The sequence below is a fragment of the Myxine glutinosa genome, chromosome 5 (assembly GCF_964187855.1).
Source record: "Myxine glutinosa chromosome 5, kmMyxGlut1.1, whole genome shotgun sequence".
NCBI lineage: Eukaryota > Metazoa > Chordata > Myxini > Myxiniformes > Myxinidae > Myxine > Myxine glutinosa.
The window spans coordinates 143,174,658-143,193,983 of record NC_136265.1 but is presented as its reverse complement, the minus strand read 5'-3'; the positions used below and the strand labels follow the sequence as shown (position 1 = coordinate 143,193,983).

The window sequence follows — 19,326 nt, the reverse complement described above, 5'->3', positions numbered from 1 at the left end:
TCCACGCCCAGGTGGACCGCGTTCGCGCTGGCCCGGGAAAGACAGTCGGCCATGGCGTTGTTTTTGCTGGCGACGTGCCGGATGTCCGTGGTAAACTCCAACATGGCGGAGAGGTGGCGCTGTTGGCGGGCCGACCACGGCTCCGTGACCTTGGCCATGGCGTAAACCAACGGCTTGTGGTCGACGAACGCCGTGAAAGGTCGGCCCTCCAGGAGGTGGTGGAAATGGCGGACGGCCAGGTGTAGACCGAGGAGCTCCCGGTCAAACGTGCTGTATTTGAGCTCGTTCGGCCGGAGCTGCCGGCTGAAAAAAGCGAGTGGCTGCCAAACCCCGTTCACCCATTGCTCATGTACGGCGCCCACCGCGTAGTCGGAGGCATCCGTGGTGAGGGCGATGGGAGCGTTGAGCACCGGGTGAGCGAGCAGTGTTGCGTCGGCGAGGGCCCGCTTTGAGCTTTGGAAGGCCGCATCCATTGCTGCGGACCAGGCGATGTCGTGCTTGGCCGGCTTGCCCCGGAGGGCTTCGTAGAGGGGCCGCATGTGTTGAGCAGCGCGGGGCACGAAGCGGTGATAAAAATTCACCATTCCCAGGAATTCCTGCAGGGCCTTTATGGTGCGGCGACGCGGGAACGTGGTGATGGCCTCGACCTTGGTTGGCAGCGGCACGGCCCCGTTCTTGGTGATGTGGTGGCCCAAAAAATCAACGGCCGTCGTGCCGAAGTGGCATTTGGCCGGGTTGACGATGAGGCCGTGCTCGCTGAGGCGCCCGAACAGTGTTCGGAGGTGGAGGAGGTGCTCGGCCCGGGACGTGCTGGCGACCAGGATGTCGTTCAGGTAAACGAAAAGGAACGGCAGGTCACGCAGCACGCCGTCCATCAAGCGCTGGAATGCCTGAGCCGCGTTCTTGAGACCAAACGGCATCCGCAAGAATTCGAATAAGCCGAACGGCGTGATGACTGCCGTTTTAGGGACGTCGGCCGCCCTGACAGGTACCTGGTGATATCCCCGTATGAGATCAATTTTCGAAAAAATGACCCGTCCCACCAGACGGGCAGAGAAGTCTTGGATATGCGGGATCGGGTACCTGTCGGGGGTGGTAGCGTCATTGAGACGGCGGTAGTCGCCACACAGGCGCCATCCACCCCCCGGCTTTGGCACAATGTGCAGTGGCGAGGCCCACGCGCTATCGGAGCGCCGCACGATGCGAGGTGCTCCAATGCGTCGAATTCGGCCTTCGCCACGGCGAGCTTGGCTGGGTCGAGGTAGCGGGCCCTGGCGTAGACCGGCGGGCCCGTGGTTGGTATGTGGTGCTCGATCCCATGCCGTACTGCGACGGCCGAAAACGTCGGCCGCGTGAGGGCCGGGAACTCCGTGAGCAGGCGAGCAAACTCGTTCGCCGCCGGGACGGCGCATCCCCAGCTCGGTCGGCGCGGAGCTGCTCAATGTGCATACCAGGGAGCTGAAGGTTTCGGCGTTGATTAAACGACGCCGTTGGACGTCCACCAGCAGTCCGTGTGCGCAGAGGAAGTCGGCACCTAGCAGAGCCATGGGCACGTTTGCGGTTACAAACGTCCAAGCAAAGCGTTGGCCGCCGAAGCAGAGGGTGACGTTGCGCGGGCCGAAGGTGCGGATGGTCGATCCGTTGGCCGCAACCAAGGAGGGGCCGCAAACCGTGGACTGCCTGTCCTGGTCAGAGGCGGGTATGACGCTCAGTTGGGCGCCGGTGTCGCACAGGAAGCGCCGTCCGGACGCTTTATCCGTGATGAACAGTAAGTTGCCCGTGTGGCCGGCGCTCATGGCTGGTAATGAACGCCGGCCCGGCCGTTTCCCGGCCTGCCGAAGTGCACGGGGGTCGGCATGTCCGGGCCTTCTGTCCGAACCTGGCATGATAGTAACACCACGCTTGGTCAGGTGGAGGCCCCGGTCGTCGTGCTGGAGGTGGTCGGCTCGGTGTAGCGGCCGCCAATTGCGTCGGCAGTTCGGTCGTCGACCGTGCCCGGTGCTCGGGCGCCATGGGTGTTGCGTCGGACGGCGGTGGGTCCCATGTCGCCGCTGCGATGCGCTGACCTGCGGCGGAGATCTTGTCGGCTTCTCTGGCAAGGGCCCGGGGATCTGTGATCGTCGTGCTTGCCAGGGCGAGGCGTACCGGGTTAGGCAGCTGACGGAGGAACAGCTCCCGGAACAGGAATGCCGGAGAGTGCTCGCCGAGCAGTGAAAGCATGTAGTCAATTCGCTCGGAAGGGCGCGTGTCGCCGAGCTCGGGCAGGTCGAGCAGGCGCCGTGCGCGTTCCGCCGATGGGAGGGCGAAAGCATCGAGGAGAAGCTTCTTAATCGCGCCGTATTTGTCAGCGGCTGGCGGGCTCTCGAGGAGGCTCAGGGCGCGGGCCGCGGTGGCCGAACCGAGCGCTGCTACCACATGGTGGAAGCGGGTGTCGTCGGCCGTGATGCCTCGCAGGGCGAACAGGGAATCCGCCTGTGCGAACCAAACCGCCGCGTGAGCCTCCCAGAAGGTAGGCAGTTTAAGGGCGACTGCCGTGTCCATGTCGGTAGGTCACCAATGAAGGGGCTGGGGCTCCCACGTCGATCGGAAGAATGGACGCGACAAAAAGCTGGAATTCATCTGAGTTGCTAAAGCAACGGCCGTGATGCGTCGGCAGTTCGCATCGGCAGTTCGCATATCAAACCAAACACTCAGGCACTCTGAAAAGCCCGTTTATCGGGCAGCAATATATATACATATTATCCCGGAGCGTTTGCCCAGGAAAGGCGAGAGGGGGCGTGGCCCAGCGTCCTGGCTGCGGCCTGGCAAGTTGAGGGCGAGCCTGCCCGGGCGTCCTGGACGAGCCCGGCATGGTGATCGCTCCGCGTCCTTGATAGGTGCAAGGCGATTGTGAAAACCCAGCGGTAGCCGCTACAGTTTACTTATTGACTTGTAGCAAATGTGCGATGCAATATGTTGCTGAGACAATGCAGAGACGTAATGCAAGAATGAACAAGAAAAAGAGCAATCAGAGATTGCAAACCCTCGCCAGAATGTATTTTCAGTGATTTTTATGGCTTTTGTGCTAAAACAAATATGGCGGCCGTACCACGTGATCGATGACGTCATAGTTATTTTTTTCTCCACTGATTTATTCCTAGATTGTGCTCAATAAATTTCATCTTGATCGGATTACGTTTTGTACTTGTCAATCTATGATGTCATAATGGAGGCACCTATGACAACATCATTCACAGATGTTATTCCACATGCAGAGTTCTTTACAATGAGCCATATCTCAATTTTTTTCTATTCAGCACTTTCGGAAATATAGAAGTGCAAAGGTTTTTGGTTTTTCCAAGATGGCGGCCGAACCACGTGACCGATGACGTCATCATTATTATTTTTTCTCCACCAATTTATGCCAACATGACGCTCAAGAAATTTTATTTTGATAGGATGAAGTTTTGTACTTGTAGAATTATGACGTCATAATGGTGCACCTATGACATCATCATTAACATAATTTATTCCCCATGGAGAGTTCTTTACAATGAGCCATGGCTCAATTTTTTCTATTCAGCGCTTTCAGAGATATAGAGGTGCAACGTTTTTCGTTTTTCCGAAGATGGCGGCCGAACCACGTGACCTATGACCTCATAATTATCATAAATGGCACTCAGAGACACTCAGTAGAGCATCCTTTTGACCTCAAAAATAATTAGTGGTTGAATTCAGTGACCTGATATGCAAATCATCTTCAAAGTTTAAGTTAATCTGATGAAAATTGACAATTTTAGAAATTTGGCCTATGTTGACCTTTTGTCCCATGTTGACCTCAAAAATAGTTGTTGGTTGAATTCAGCTAACTGATATGAAAATCACATTCAAATTCCAAGTCAATTGGATGAAAATTGAGGATTTTAGAAATTCAAAAAAAGTGGTTGACCTTTGGCCTATGTTGACCTTGTGACCTATGTTGACCTCAAAATAGTTGTTGGTTGAATTTTTTTTTTTTTTTTGTATGCAGAGTCGAGGCTCGTGAAGGAGCTAACATTTATCAAACAAACAAATCAAACAAACAAGCAAACAAAGTATACAAGAAAACAATCGGTCAGAGACCGAGGACTTGCCGGAATGTACTTTTTTATCGGCCATTTAGAACAAATATGGCGGCTGAACCACGTGATAGATGACGTCATCATTAACATATTTTATTCCCCATGGAGAGTTCTTTACAATGAGCCATGTCTCAATTTTTTCCATTCTGCACTTTTGGAGATATCGTGGTGCAAAGTTTTCCCGTTTATCCAAGATGGCGGCCGAACCACGTGACCGATGGCATCATCATTAACATATTTTATTCCCCATGGAGAGTTCTTTACAATGAGCCATGTCTCAATTTTTTCTATTCAGCACTTTCAGAGATATGGAGGTGCAAAGTTTTTCGGTTTTTCCAAGATGGCGGCCGAACCATGTGACATATGACGTCATCATTAACATATTTTATTCCCCATGGAGAGTTCTTTACAATGAGCCATGTCTCAATTTTTTATGTTCAGCACTTTTGGAGATATCGTGGTGCAAAGCTTTTCGGTTTTTCCAAGATGGCGGCCGACCACGTGACATATGACATCATCATTCACATATTTTATTCCCCATGGAGAGTTCTTTACAATGAGCCATGTCTCAATTTTTTCTATTCAGTACTTTCAGAGATATGGAGGTGCAAAGTTTTGCCATTTTTCCAAGATGGTGGCCGACCACGTAACTGATGACGTCATCATTAACACATTTTATTCCCCATGGAGAGTTCTTCACAATGAGCCATGTCTCAATTTTTTATGTTCAGTACTTTCGGAGATATAGCGGTGCAAATTTTTTCGGTTTTTCCAAGATGGCCGCCGAAACACGTGACCGATGACGTCATCATTAACATATTTTATTCCCCATGGAGAGTTCTTTACAATGAGCCATGTCTCAATTTTTTCTACTCAGCACTTTCGGAGATATGGAGGTGCTACGTTTTTCGGTTTTTACAAGATGGCGGCCGACCACGTGACCGATGACGTCATCATTCACATATTTTATTCCCCATGGAGAGTTCTTTACAATGAGCCATGTCTCAATTTTTTCTATTCAGTACTTTCAGAGATATGGAGGTGCAAAGTTTTGCCGTTTTTCCAAGATGGCGGCCGACCACGTGACCGATGACGTCATCATTAACACATTTTATTCCCCATGGAGAGTTCTTCACAATGAGCCATGTCTCAATTTTTTCTACTCAGCACTTTCGGAGATATGGAGGTGCTACGTTTTTCGGTTTTTACAAGATGGCGGCCGACCACGTGACCGATGACGTCATCATTCACATATTTTATTCCCCATGGAGAGTTCTTTACAATGAGCCATGTCTCAATTTTTTCTATTCAGTACTTTCAGAGATATGGAGGTGCAAAGTTTTGCCGTTTTTCCAAGATGGCCGCCGAAACACGTGACCGATGACGTCATAAATTGGGCACAGTCTATTCCAGGGCAAGGCGAATATGTGTGCAAAGTTTGGCGATTCTCCGTGCAACGGTGTAGACGCAGTGCTGCAAACAGACAGACAGACAGACAGACAAACAGACAGACAGACAGACAGACAGACAAATGAAAAATCGGTCAGAGACCGAGGACTTGCCGGAATGTACTTTTTTATCGGCCATTTAGGACAAATATGGCGGCCGAACCACGTGACCGATGACGTCATCATTAACATATTTTATTCCCCATGGAGAGTTCTTTACAATGAGCCATACCTCAATTTTTTCTATTCAGGACTTTTGGAGATGTGGAGGTGCAGAGTTTTCCGGTTTTTCCAAGATGGCGGCCGACCACGTGACTGATGACGTCATCATTAACATATTTTATTCCCCATGGAGAGTTCTTTACAATGAGCCATGTCTCAATTTTTTCTGTTCAGCACTTTTGGAGATTTTGTGGTGCAAAGTTTTGCCGTTTTTACAAGATGGCGGCCGACCACGTGACTGATGACGTCATCATTAACATATTTTATTCCCCATGGAGAGTTCTTTACAATGAGCCATGTCTCAATTTTTTCTGTTCAGCACTTTTGGAGATATAGTGGTGCAAAGTTTTGCCGTTTTTCCAAGATGGCGTCCGACCACGTGACATATGACGTCATCATTAACATATTTTATTCCCCATGGAGAGTTCTTTACAATGAGCCATGTCTCAATTTTTTCTGTTCAGCACTTTTGGAGATATAGTGGTGCAACGTTTTGCCGTTTTTCCAAGATGGCGACCGAACCACGTGACTGATGACGTCATCATTTACATATTTTATTCCCCATGGAGAGTTCTTTACAATGAGCCATGTCTCAATTTTTTCTGTTCAGTACTTTCGGAGATATAGAGGTGCAAAGTTTTTCGGTTTTTCCAAGATGGCGGCCGAACCACGTCACCGATGACGTCATCAATTGGGCACAGTCTATTACAGGGCAAGACCAATATGTGTGCAAAGTTTGGCGATTCTACGTGCAACGGTGTAGACGCAGTGCTGCAAACAGACAGACAAACAGACAGACAGACAGACAGACAGACAAACAAACGAACAGATCAACATACTTGCCGGAATTTTTTCCGGCAAGTAACGAACAGATCAACATACTTGCCGGAAAGATTTTTCCGGCAAGTAATAAAAAGGGGAGATATTCAGCTAACTGATATGTAAATCCCATTCAATTTTCAAGTCAATCGGATAAGAATTGAGGATTTTAGAAATTTGAAAAAAAGTGGTTGACCTTTGGCTTATGTTGACCTTTTGACCTCAAAAATATATAGGATTTTGTCGCACCACGCTCTAACATTTGGTGAAGTTTCATGAAGATCAGTTTCAAATTGTGACCTGTGGGCAAGTATAAGTGAGCGGACAGATAAACACACAAACACACACAAACTAGTGTGATCAACATACTTGCAAAAAAAAGATTTTTTTTTTTGCCAAGTAACAAATGGTCTCAAATGCAATACCCTCTCCTCAAGCGAGGGTAATGAACACATGAGCGGAACGAGAATTCCAGATAAAACAAGTAAGGCACTCGGTAGAGCACATACTCTTATTATGTGCAAAAATGATAATGATGAAAATGTGCAACAACAAAAAAAGATGTGAAAAAAGTGAAAAAAAAAAAAAAATGATGCCAGCCTTATTAGTTTATCTGTATTATATTTTATAAAACATTAAACAGGAGTGTCTGTCCGTCCGTCCCCAAACTACTCCCTCAGTTTTGGGACTAGACCCGCCAAACGTTCAGGGGTACGTTTTGGGATCCCGGCAGGTAGGCAGGAGGTTTCATAAATTTCTCAATAAAATTCTGATTTTGAAATTGAATCCATCCGGACCTGCTCCCAAATCCGGAAGTGAAGAGATGACGACAATGGGCCGGTTTGATAATATCTCAATACAATCGTGATTTCACAAAGTATTTTGTTATAGTATCAACGTATGATTGGAATGATGTTGTTTGGAAAGAAAATAGAGATACAGTATTGAATTTAAATATGAATGAGGAAATGACGTGTGGGTTTCTAATTTCTAACCGTGACATTCGCGGATTCGCCATATGCAGATTCGCCATTGACTGGGGATAGAACCATTCAGACGGAATATGTTTTTTGCCCAAGTCATTCACTAACCGGATGTCCATGTCTGACGTTAGACTGAAGGTAGCACAGGAATGTGGAATTTATTTGTTCATTGTTTCCCGTTTCCCATCGAATAATTGTCCATGTTGATTAATTCAGATGTATCTCTGTGTCGTTTTTCGCTGATTGGTTGAATCAGGATAAGAGGAGGATGGTGTTTTGACTGGTTGTAAATTAAATGATAATTTTTTTTAACGTTTTCTTTAAACGTTAATTTTATTGTTTGTTGCTCGGCAGAAAATGATCGTTGCTGCGGCTCTTGGAATAACCATTTATTAATTTCGAAAAATCTTCAGTAAATAAAATACATTCGTGGGTCGGTTACGTCATTTGTTAAAATAATTTGTGAAGTTTATCGACTCGAAGACTGTACTAAATCTTTCACGTGTGTTTAATTCAAGTGGGAAACGATCCTTACCGTAAGAGTGAAAAACAACAACAACAACCACATAGCGGAAGTAGGAAGCGCGTGACTTGTCATGGCGCTGGCCTTCGTTCGGGCGATTGGTCAAGGTTTTCCGATAGGTGCGACGTTACATTTCTTTTCTACAAATGCTTAATGGAAGGATGCAGCGTTGATGTCGTTCAATGACTTAGTAGAATGAATAACGTTAACGGTGCGCTTGGACGACACGTTTATTTTAGCTTGTGTCACGAAACGTGCTATTGTATTGTATTTAGATTTTAGATCACGCTTTATAGTTTATATAGCAGGAGTACCGGGCGGGGGCGGGAGGCAGGAGAGGGAGGGGTGAGGAAGGGAGTGGGGGGAGTGGAAAGGGGTTCATCACCTTTTCGTTGAATATATGTTGGTGAATGTGCCGTTCATGACGTTTATGAATATGAGTTAAGTGTGATGCCGATCAGGAAGAAGAAGCCTTTCTATCAATTTCGTACACTTCCGGAATTGTTTTTTTTTTGTGTTCAAATGTCTGGTGATTGTTTTGTAGTCCTATTTATTTATGCCAATGTGTACTTGTATATATGTCATTAATTAAAAAAGGCTTCGGCACTATCAAGCAAAAAAAAAAAAAAAAATCCCAAAAATCGAAAGAAAAAAATTTCTAATTTTTTTTTTTCGCCCAAAACACTGATGAACCTCTGAAAGTTTGACGAAGATCCGTTCAGCCAACTCTGAGAAAAATGGCGACACACAGACACACCAACAGCTCACATATAGATAATCAAAATGCTATTTCTATTTCATTCGCAGCAAACAAATCCTTCATGAAACCGTTTTCATTTTGTACCCCAACCCCCCCCCCGCCGTCCTCCCCCCCCCCCCATATTAGGTGCTGCCAGCCTTCTGCCAGTACGCTGGGCCTCGAAGAAATCGGGGAAAGCTTCCCGTAACCAGGGCAAGAAGCCCCGAGGAAAGGCCTACGGCTGGAAGATAGGAGAAGGTACTGAGTTTCTCTTGGGAATGCACAGGTTTTGGAAAGGAATGCTCTTAATTTTTTTCCTGACTTCCACCAATTCTCATAATAATATGAGTTCCTTACAACGAACGTCAACGCACGAGGTCACTATAGGCCCATGAAAACCTGAGCTAGTGCTGCCAACCTATGGCTGTTTTTTAGTACATCCTCTAATTTCTTTTTTAGCTCACCTGGAACGAAGTTCAGGCGAGCTTATGCGATGGCGCGTCGTCCGTCAGTCTGTAAACACTTGAAACTTCTCCAAAACTACTGATGGGATTGCGAATAAATTTGGCACAAATTATATTTGCTATGTTGTGACTAAAGTTTGTTCACAGCATTAAAACATCGGGGTCTAAGGGGGTTTACCGGGTTTGTAGTTTCAAAGACAAAGTGGGTCCAGGTTTGACCCCCCCAAAATAGGAATTTGCTTTTTCCTCTGAAACGAAACACTATTTCGATGAAACTTTGCCACAACCTTCATCACCCGTGATGTACCGAAGTTTGTTCACTGTATTTAAAAAATCTGCCCCTTTTGGAGTCTACGGGGTGGTTGCCCCCCCCCCCCCCCCAAAAAATAGGTATTTTTTTGTTTGTTTAAAGTCATGATTATGTTCGTATGATTCTCCGTCTTCGAGCAACCATTGAAATTGGGTATCCACCCAGAGCCGTAACATTGCAGAAAGGTTGTTTTTGATAGGGCGTTGTTACGAGGAGAAAGATAACCACAAGCACGTTGAGATGAAAAGAAGCTTGCATTTGACTTCCGACGCATTGTACACGACTGTGTGTGTGTGTGTGTGTGTATGTGTGTGTGTGTGTGTGTGTGTATGTGTGTGTGTGTGTGTGTGTGTGTGTGTGTGTGTGTGTGTGTGTGTGTGTGTGTGTGTGTGTGTGTGTGTGTGTGTGTGTGTGTCTGTGTCTGAAAACCATAGAAAAAAAACAGGGCTTGGCCAATTTCCACTAACTTTTTAATAAGTGTTGGTTGTTGGTAGTACCCAGGATCAGGCCACGGGCACAACAAAATCCCCTCTCCCCTGTAAAGGGGAAGGGGGGGAGGTTCCACGATTTTTCACCTGCACATGTACCACACTGCGAATGGTTTACTGAACCCTGCTGCAGACAGGTAGTATTAATTAGCAACACCAACAACATGCATTTTAAGGCCATTTTCCCTGCTAGAGCAGGAGTTAGCCTTGCGGTCCCCATGACAATCTTCTCCATTTTGCCCTATTTTCTGCATCTCCCCTTGTTAACCCCCTTGCCCGCATTTCTTCTTCCACCATCTTTAGCCAAGTCTTTCTCTGTCTTCCCCGTCCTCTACTTCCTTCTACATTCATTTCCATCACTCTTCTCAACCAGTCACTTTCATCCTTCCTCAACACATGACCAAACCATCTCAACCTGTTCCTCTTCACAGCATCCATCACAGGCTCTATTCCCATCATCTTTCGCAATTCATCATTTGTCTTCCTCTCTCTCAACGATGCGCCGCACATCCACCGAACCATTCGCATTTCCACCCTTTCCAGCCTTTGTTGCTGCTCTACGTTCATTACCCATGTCTCGCTCCCATAAATCATAACACTTTTCACACATGCAGCATACACCTTTACCTTCAGCTTCAACGACACTCCACTCCTCATCAGCACGCCACTCAGTTCCCGAAGCTTCTTCCATGCACGTCTCACTCTAGCAACCGTTGCTGAGTCTGATCCACCTTCTCCATTCAGCATGTCTCCGAGGTGGCAAAATGTTTTCACACCTTCCAGCTTCACGCGGTCTCCAAGATCCAACTCAACATTTCCGCCATCGGCAGCTCCCTCTGTGCACACCTTACATTTGAATGTAGCTGCCACACTGGTTAATGACCCTCTCAGACCACTACATTTTTGATGAACCCACTCAGCGCACATTGTACATTGAATGGAGTTCACTCCGACACCCTTCCTGCACACAGCACGTAGTATTAATTAGCCATGGCACATAATATATTTGCCACACTTCTCCCTCACCCTCCTCCCCCAGGCTCTCCCGAAGGGAGTGGGTATTTCTAGTGATCAAAATTTGTCGTTGGTTATATTTTTAAAATTCCAATCCGAAGTTTGAATGTGCCCCGCTGCCTTTGACGTTTTCCTTTTATGATATTGCAGTAGATGGAATCAAATTTGTAATTTTTCATCCTCGCTGGTGCGCAAACATTGCGAGCTTCACCATTGTTCATACCTCCACCGGGCTGGCAGGACAGAGTTATGCATTCTCAAATTTGAGCTGTCTCACCTCGACCCAGCTATAAACCGTCGCCCTGGTGTTTCACATGCAGGGCGAGGCATCTATATGTGCACCACCCATGAGAAGGACGTTAAGCCAGAAGACCCGTCTGTCAGCATTGATCATAATCCTTTTCCAAGAGACTGCTTCAGCACGCTGTCATGAGTATGGGTACATTGATTGTGATAATACCTGCATGCAATTAATTTGCAGGGACATGCATACGCATCAACTTTCATCGCTAGTTGTTTTTCACGAAGTGGCCGAGTTGATTTTTGAATTCAACACCAGAGCTCATTTCTGGCAGTGACCCATGTATTCTGATGTACCATACTCTGTTACCGAGTTTCGGTGCTGCTGAGGCAGTTTGTAGTCCTGGAAGGGTGGGTTTCCATTGCCTTCCCAGTATTAGTTCGGGCAGGAATTTGTAATTCGTTCAGGGGGCTGGTGACAGCTCACCATCCACTCTTTGTGAAAGACACAGTGAGATTTTTGACATCCACCAACAAATGCCGGTAGACGGGCGTCTAGTTCAACGTCCATCTGAGGAAAAGCACACACATTGATTTTCATCAGAAATTGTCAAAGTGCTCTGTCTGTTTGTGAAACACCAGGATGACGGTTTATTGCTGGTTCGAGATTCAAACTCAGGCTAGGGTCTGAGGAACTGCACGCACATTGATGAATCACCTGTTAAACACCAGGATGGCAGTGTATAGCTGGGTCGAGATTCAAACTCAGGCTAGGATATGAGGAACGGTACACACATTGATGAATCACCTGTGAAACACCAGGATGACAATTTATAGTTGGGTCGAGATTGAAACTCAGGCTAGACAGTTTGTTTAGAGGAGAGTGTTCGTACCTATGGGCCATCTTGCCAGTCCAAACCATGTATACCCTTGCATCTTTAATGTATGGTTCCCAAGTTCAAGCTGTACAATATTGGACTTAAGAGTGTGGTTTGTTTCCTTATTCATTCATTCATTTATTTTTCCAGGTGCTTTTGTGAGAGCTGGGCACATCATTGCCACACACCGCCTCATTCGTTGGCATCCAGGTTCTTTTGTAAGTTTCCTACAATATAATCGTACAACGTTGATTTAATAGCTCGGGTTGAAGAGAGCTCCATGCTGTTAGAAGTGTTTTTTAAAATTTTTATTGTCCCAGGTAAAGCTGTCATTTTTGACAACATAAACATTATTTAAAAGGAAGCTGAGATGCTGCTTTATTTTGCTCATGGACATTACATTTGTTAGGTGTCTTTTGGTGGGTAGTTCATTGAAATCCCTTTCTGTTAGTACACCAGGTCAGATGTAGAGAAATTGTGATTTTTAGAGGATTTATGCGTGAGATCCTTGGTTAATATTATCTTTATCATTGTATGCTTGACAAGGCTTTATTAGGCTTTGAAGGATAGTTGTTCATTCATTGATAAAGGCACAATTTACGTTTGGTTAGTCTACTCCAGATGTAGTGATAACTTCAGTCAGATCGGATCATGAGCCACGCTGTGCACAGAGCGTTGGTGCTGCCGAGGTTTTTTTTGTTTATTTTGTGAGGGTTATAATCCTGGATGGGTCTGACACAGAAAGTCAGGGCAGCAATTTGTAATTTGTTCAGAGTGCCGGCGATAGCTCACCTTCTCTTCGTGAAGGACACCGAGGAATCTTTAACCTCCACCAACTAATGCCAGCAGATGGGATGCCCCATTTAAGGGACGGCACACACAATGATGAATTCAGCTGTTCACCCTGGCGGAGGTATGTGCTCTACCGAGTGCCATTTTAGTTAACTCCGCCACAGAAGGTGGATGGACATTATGTTTTCACCCTTGTCTATCTGTTTGTGAACAGGATATCTCAAAAAGTTGTGGATGGATTGGGACGAAATTTGGTGGAGATTGGGTATGTGACAGGGACGAAAGGATTAGATTTTGGTGAAGATCCGGATCCCAGAATTTTTTAAAATGTGATTCTTCACCATTGAGAATGAATGAATGAATGATCGTTTTGAGGCCATTTTTCCCCGCTAGAGCATTGCGGGCACCATGACCTCATGGTTCCCTGTTTGAGGCAATGTTTTATGGCCGGATGCCCTTCCTGACGCCAACCCTTAGTCGCCTCTTATGATGCGCAGGGATACGGTGTACCTATTCTAAACCGGGGTACACACCGGGATCATTCATCCCAGCAAGCTGGTACTCAATTTGCCGACCTCGGAAGGATGACAGGCTGAGTCAACCCCCCTGGCGTTAATTCAGCGATCGACCGGGATTCGAACCCAGGATCCCAAGGCTGCACCCTAACCGCTAAGCCTTCACCATTGAGAAAAAAAACCCCCACCTTTAGAGGCCATTTTTCCCCGCAAAGCGGGGGTTGGCCTTTTTCGGGCACCGTGGTTGTTGTTGTTTTTGTTGGTCCCCTTTTTGAAGCAATGTTTTACGGCCGGATGCCCTTCCTGCCGCCAACCCTGTTTGTCGCCTTTTTACGACAAACAGGGAATTACCAGTGAACTGGTACTCAATTAGCCGACCTCGGAAGGATGACAGGCTGAGTCAATCCCCCTGGCGTTAATTCAGCTATCGACCGGGATTCGAACCCAGGATCCTAGGATCCTAAGCTGGCACCCTAGCTGCTAAGCCAACACCAGGCCTTCACCATTGAGAGATGGAGCCAAAACCAATATACTGTATGGCTCGATATTTCAAAAGGGTGTGCACGATTATGACAAACCTCAGTGGATGAGTTGGTTAGCTGACAATAACAGGCCGATTAGATTTTGATTGATGTCTTTAACCAGATCTGGACTATCAGTGGGATACAAAACATGAACTGTTCAGCCTGGTGGAGGTGTGCACTCTACCTAGTGCTGTTCCAGTTTATTTCTGTAACACCCCTACACAAGGTTTGCACCAGTTCCAATGCCCTGACATATAACGATAGTAAAACATATTGTCCTTGAGTGCAGCATAGGCCTAATGGTAGTCCTGAAGGATATTATTAATCCATTGTGCTCATTTCATAGGGGGTTGGGATTGTAGAGGAAAAGTTTGATAGACATTGAACCAAGGATTTTTGTTTTTGTAACAATTGCAGTTTATGGATTATTAGCCGAGTAACCGAGTCATTTAATTTGGCAACACGATGAAAGCCTGATGTCATTTGAAACTTCACAAGCCACTATTTGCACAGCATTTTGTCAAATGGAGCTATTCATCATCAAGGAGTTCACACTCACATTATCTCAATGCATCCCCTGTCCATTGCCCAAACCAGGTGGGGATGGGACGAAGGAACGTATTGTACGCTTTGGAGGATGGTGTGGTACGTTACACCAAGGAGGTGTACGTGCCGAGACCAAAAACGACTGAAGGCTGGTTCCTCACTCAGAACTTGCCAAAGGGCTCGGTCATCTACAAGACTTTCATCAATGTTGTACCCACACCTCAGGAGGGCCGGTTCCGACTGCAGGAGCTGCTTTGAGCAAGAGAAGTCATACAAAGCTGTATTTCTAGGGATATATTTTTTAATTTGTTGTTTGGCTGTGTTCCTATGCATATGCCATCACTTTCTCCCTGTAAACAATTTGATTTGAAAGATAGGATGGGAAATGCAATTCGTACAACTTCTGAACAGGTGCAGACTCTTTGTTTTACCAAGATGTCACGATTAGGAATGGCTGCTTTGGTGCAGAATCTATCGCATGACACGTGCGGTACGACGGGCCTGGCTCTTGATGTAAGATTCTTCAGTTACGATTCCTAATGTCGCTTGAAGCCATGACTGCCACTCTGAGGTCACCGCGCGCTGCAGTATCACTTCCTGGAACACTTTGCTTCTGGCCACCTGGGGAGTGCAAGGAAACAGAATTCCATTTTGTCTTAAAATAAAGGCAAATTGACAGTTTCAGTTGCTTGTATGATTTAATGTAAAAAGTGCTTTACGGATGGAAAATCCATTTGCCTGGAGCGGTTCTTATCCCTTCTTAATGATGGATAACGAAAACCAACTTCGATAATATTCTGTTAAAATTGTACATGAAAATAGTGTATTTAAAAAAAAAAAAAAAAAGTATGAATGAAATGTACATGTACATGAAAATAGTGTATGTAGAAAACTATTCCATGTCGGGTCACACACTCGCTGATGATCCTTTGCAAATTGAATGCGGTGCCCCCAACACATTGAGCAGAAAGGTAATTTCCATAAAACGATCATTTCTGAACTATTTATCAGAGATGGTCTCACAAGGATCCTTTAATGTAGGGTATCATGTACCCCACGAGCAAAAGTACCCGTCCCCAGTGCCAGGAAAAGTTTTTGTTAATCTATCAATTTAAATTATTTAATGGACTTTAAATATATTAATTGTCCTGTAGTTGTGGTTTCACTCGGGGCCAAAGCTCCGAGCTACTTGTACCGCCCACCGCAAAATGGTGGTGCAACATCAAGCGGCAGAGGTCCAATTTGTCTCAAGAGGGTGAAATATAACTATTTGAAATTGTGTGTTACTCCATGAAGCTCTGCATTAAATCTACTTAAATTCAGCTGCTTATGCTGATTTTGAAGATTCATGGAAGGGACAATAAAGTGAGTGACTACTGTATATTACATCAAGAAAAGTGAAATGAAAATGCAAAATAACCAATAAGCAGCTTTTCAAACGCAGTGCGGGAAGCGGCCACCATAAATGGGAGCCAGACAAACACAACAGTTCGCAATACTGTATATATAAGATTGTGTATGGACAGTTTACCTCCTCAAAAGCAAACTTCCTGAACATAGACAAGCTGGGGTGGTTTCCAACATCAATTTTTGCCTGGAAGGTCTTGATGCCAAGAGTCTGCATTCCTGCCAAAAAGCGATTGTTGTGAGAAATGCTGAACTCCTTTTGAAGTTTGTGTAATGTATCACTGTCGTTTTAATTTGCATTTGGTGTCGGGACAAATGTGCAGCGTTTGGGTTACAGTATCTACAATGAAAGGTGTGAATTAAAAAAGCAGGTGCAGGGTGGAGTAATTAACTCACCGAATTGCATCATAATTGCAGCGGCCTCCTTCCCAAAACCTCTACCTCTGCTTCCTGCCTCTGAAATGTCAAAGTGCTCAACTTAGAACCGAGGTAAATGCTGAAAATTGTATAATGTTGGATATACACACTCCTACCTAATTATTTTTGCAAAACAAGTGCAATACAACAACAACAACAACAGGCATTTTAAGGCCATTTTCCCTGCCAGAGCGGGGGTTAGCCTTGCGGGCCCCAGGACAATCTTCTCCATTTTGCCCTATTTCTGCATCTCCCCTTGTTAACCCCCTTGCCCGCATTTCTTCTTCCACTACCTTCAGCCAAGTCTTTCTCGGTCTTCCCCGTCCTCTACTTCCTTCTACATTCATTTCCATCATTCTTCTCAACCAGTCACTTCCATCCTTCCTCAACACATGACCAAACCATCTCAACCTGTTTCTCTTCACAGCATCAATCACAGGCTCTATTCCCATCATCTTTCGCATTTCATCATTTGTCTTCCTCTCTCTCAACGATACTCCACACATGCACCGAACCATTCGCATTTCCACCCTTTCCAGCCTTCGTTGCTGCTCTCTACGTTCATTAAACATGTCTCGCTCCCATAAATCATAACACTTCTCACACATGCAGCATACACCTTTGCCTTCAGCTTTAATGACACTCCCCTCCTCGGCAGCACACAACTCAGTTTCCGAAACTTCTTCCATGCACATCTCACTCTAGCAACCGTTGCCGAGTCTGATCCACCTTCTCCATTCAACATGTCTCCTCGGTAGGAAAATGTTTTCACACCTTCCAGCTTCATGCCGTCTCCAAGATCCAACTCAACATTTCCTCCATCTGCAGCTCCCTCTGTGCACACCTTACACTTGAATGTAGCTGCCACAATGGTTAATGACCCTCTCAGACCACGACATTTTTGATGAACCCACTCAGCGCACATTGTACATTGAATGGAGTTCACTCCCACACCCTTCCTGCACACAGCACACGGCCACTTCCCAGTTCTTTCCACCTCACCACATGCTTTACCACTTGCCATCACCTTCGTTTTTCCAATATTCACCTTCAGACCTTTTGTCTCCATACATTCCTTCCACTTGTTCATCTTCTCCTTCAGTCCATCCATACTTTCCACAATCAACACCAGATCATCTGCATACAACAACTCCCACGGTAAACCCTCCTTTACATTCCGAGCCAGCACCTCCATCACAGCTACAAATAGTAGTGGACTTAGTACTGACCCCGGATGCACTCCCACCTTCACCTCAAACCCACCACTGTTCCCGTCCTTCGTCCTTACAGCTGTGCACGCTCTCTCGTACATTGCCATCACGACTCTGTTCAACCATTCCTCCACTCCTACCTTCCTCAGATGCCCATGTCACTACTTTGCGTGGAACCCTATCAAATGCTTTCTCCAGATCAACAAACCCAAGAAACAACTTCTTCCTCTTCTCCATGTACTTCTCCTGCAACTGCCTTACAATAAAAAGCACGTCTGTCGTTCCTCTTCCTGGCATAAATCCAAACTGCATTTCGTCGATCTTCACTTTCTTCCTTATCCTCCTCTCCAACACCCTTTCCAATACCTTCATTCCATACTCCAATAACTTTATCGCTCGAAACGAGCCACAGTCCAGAGGATCACCTTTCCCCTTGTATAGAGGGACGAGGGTACTCAGTTCCCAATCCACTGGAATGCAGCCTTCTTTCACGACCAGATTACAGATCTCTGTCATTCTCTTCACACCCCAACTTCCCGATGCCTTCAACATATCTCCCACAACTCCCGTCGGCCGTCCCGCTTTTCCCCAGGGGGGGAGGGGAGGGGGGAAGAGGGGGGGTGGGGAGGGTGAGGGATGGGAGGGGGAGTGGAGGGGGGAGGGGAATGGGGGGGGGGGGGAGAAGAGGGGGGGAGGGGAGAAGGGGGGGAGGGGAGGGGGAAAAGGGAGGGGAGAAGGGGAGGGGTAGGGTGGAGGGGGAAGGGGGAGGGGAGGGGGAGGGGGAAAGGGAGGGGGGAGGGGGAAAGGGAGGGGGGGAGGGGGAAAGGGGGGGGGGAGGGGAAAGGGAGGAGGGAGGGGGGAGGGGGAAAGGGGGGGGAGGGGGAAAGGGAGGGGGGAGGGGGAAAGGGGGGGGGAGGGGGAAAGGGAGGGGGGAGGGGAAAAGGGAGGGGGAGGGGGGAGGGGAAAAGGGAGGGGGAGGGGGGAGAGGAAAAGGGAGGGGGAGGGGGAAAAGGGAGGGGGAGGGGGAAAAGGGAGGGGGAGGGGGAAAATGGAGGGGGAGGGGAGAAGGGGAGGGGGGAAGGGGGAGGGAAGGGGATGGCCAGTCAACAATGACGTTGCAGTTCTCATGGTCGGAGAGCAGCACAACAATCGGACATAGTCCTGCATATTCGCAACAGCACGAAGCGGATTTTGGAGACTCACCGATCCTGTAACGTCCTCCAGTACCGGCGTGACGTCCTCCAAGATGGGGAGAGAAGGGGAAGCACACAAACACAACATTTGAGAGCAGGGAGAGGGCTTGGGGGGGGGGGGGGGGGGGAGAAGTATATAACACAAGGACACCAAGGACTTCCAGGACAGAAGTTGGTATTTCATAAAAGTGGAATTGGGGTGTACAAGGAGGAGAAGGTACAAAAGAAGTAGCAGAAGTAGCTTTTATCGCTTCTTATTTTTTATCTTGTTTCTTTTATCGCTTCTTATTTATCTTCTCATCATTTTATCGTAAATGGTGGAAATGCGAATGGTTCGGTGGATGTGCGGAGTATCGTTGAGAGAGAGGAAGACAAATGATGAATTGCGAAGGATGATGGGAATAGAGCCTGTGATTGATGCTGTGAAGAGGAACAGGTTGAGATGGTTTGGTCAAGTGTTGAAGAAGGATGAAAGTGACTGGTTGAGAAGAAT

The 19,326-nt window shown here is 46.8% G+C and overlaps 2 protein-coding genes across 5 annotated transcripts in view; one reads left to right on the top strand and one right to left on the bottom strand.

Annotated features, from left to right (window-relative positions):
- Positions 1-8,136: 8,136 nt before the first annotated feature.
- MRPL27 (mitochondrial ribosomal protein L27) lies at positions 8,137-15,286 on the top strand. 2 transcript variants are annotated; one of them, XM_068135671.2, is made up of 4 exons: positions 8,137-8,214; positions 8,982-9,092; positions 12,379-12,446; positions 14,657-15,286. In XM_068135671.2, exons 1-4 carry the CDS (start codon positions 8,169-8,171, stop codon positions 14,861-14,863), a joined length of 432 nt encoding a protein of 143 aa, XP_067991772.1. In that variant the 5' UTR covers positions 8,137-8,168; the 3' UTR covers positions 14,864-15,286. The 2 variants fall into 2 exon arrangements, with proteins under 2 accessions (XP_067991772.1, XP_067991773.1); XM_068135672.2 differs by having other exon boundaries at positions 8,159-8,306.
- Positions 14,226-19,326, bottom strand: part of NAT9 (N-acetyltransferase 9) — a 40,710-nt gene continuing 35,609 nt past the window's right edge. Inside the window, exons 4-7 of one of the 3 annotated variants that reach the window (XM_068135668.2) lie at positions 18,844-18,879; positions 16,409-16,468; positions 16,137-16,231; positions 14,226-15,226 (exon numbers count right to left, since the gene is read on the bottom strand). In XM_068135668.2, the coding sequence (XP_067991769.1) occupies positions 15,077-15,226; positions 16,137-16,231; positions 16,409-16,468; positions 18,844-18,879 (341 nt within the window). In that variant the 3' untranslated portion in view covers positions 14,226-15,076. The remainder of the gene's footprint in view (positions 15,227-16,136; positions 16,232-16,408; positions 16,469-18,843; positions 18,880-19,326) is intronic. The other 2 variants (XM_068135669.2, XM_068135670.2) reach the window with 2 other exon arrangements.

What these genes read in the sequence shown, in the direction of transcription:
- MRPL27 (XM_068135671.2), top strand. Translation starts at nt 8,169, where the DNA reads ATGGCGCTGGCCTTCGTTCGGGCGATTGGTCAAGGTTTTCCGATAG. An exon ending in TGGTCAAGGTTTTCCGATAG is followed by an intron (nt 8,215 to 8,981) that starts GTGCGACGTTAC and finishes CCCCCATATTAG; the next exon opens with GTGCTGCCAGCCTTCTGCCA. An exon ending in GTTGGCATCCAGGTTCTTTT is followed by an intron (nt 12,447 to 14,656) that starts GTAAGTTTCCTA and finishes TGCCCAAACCAG; the next exon opens with GTGGGGATGGGACGAAGGAA.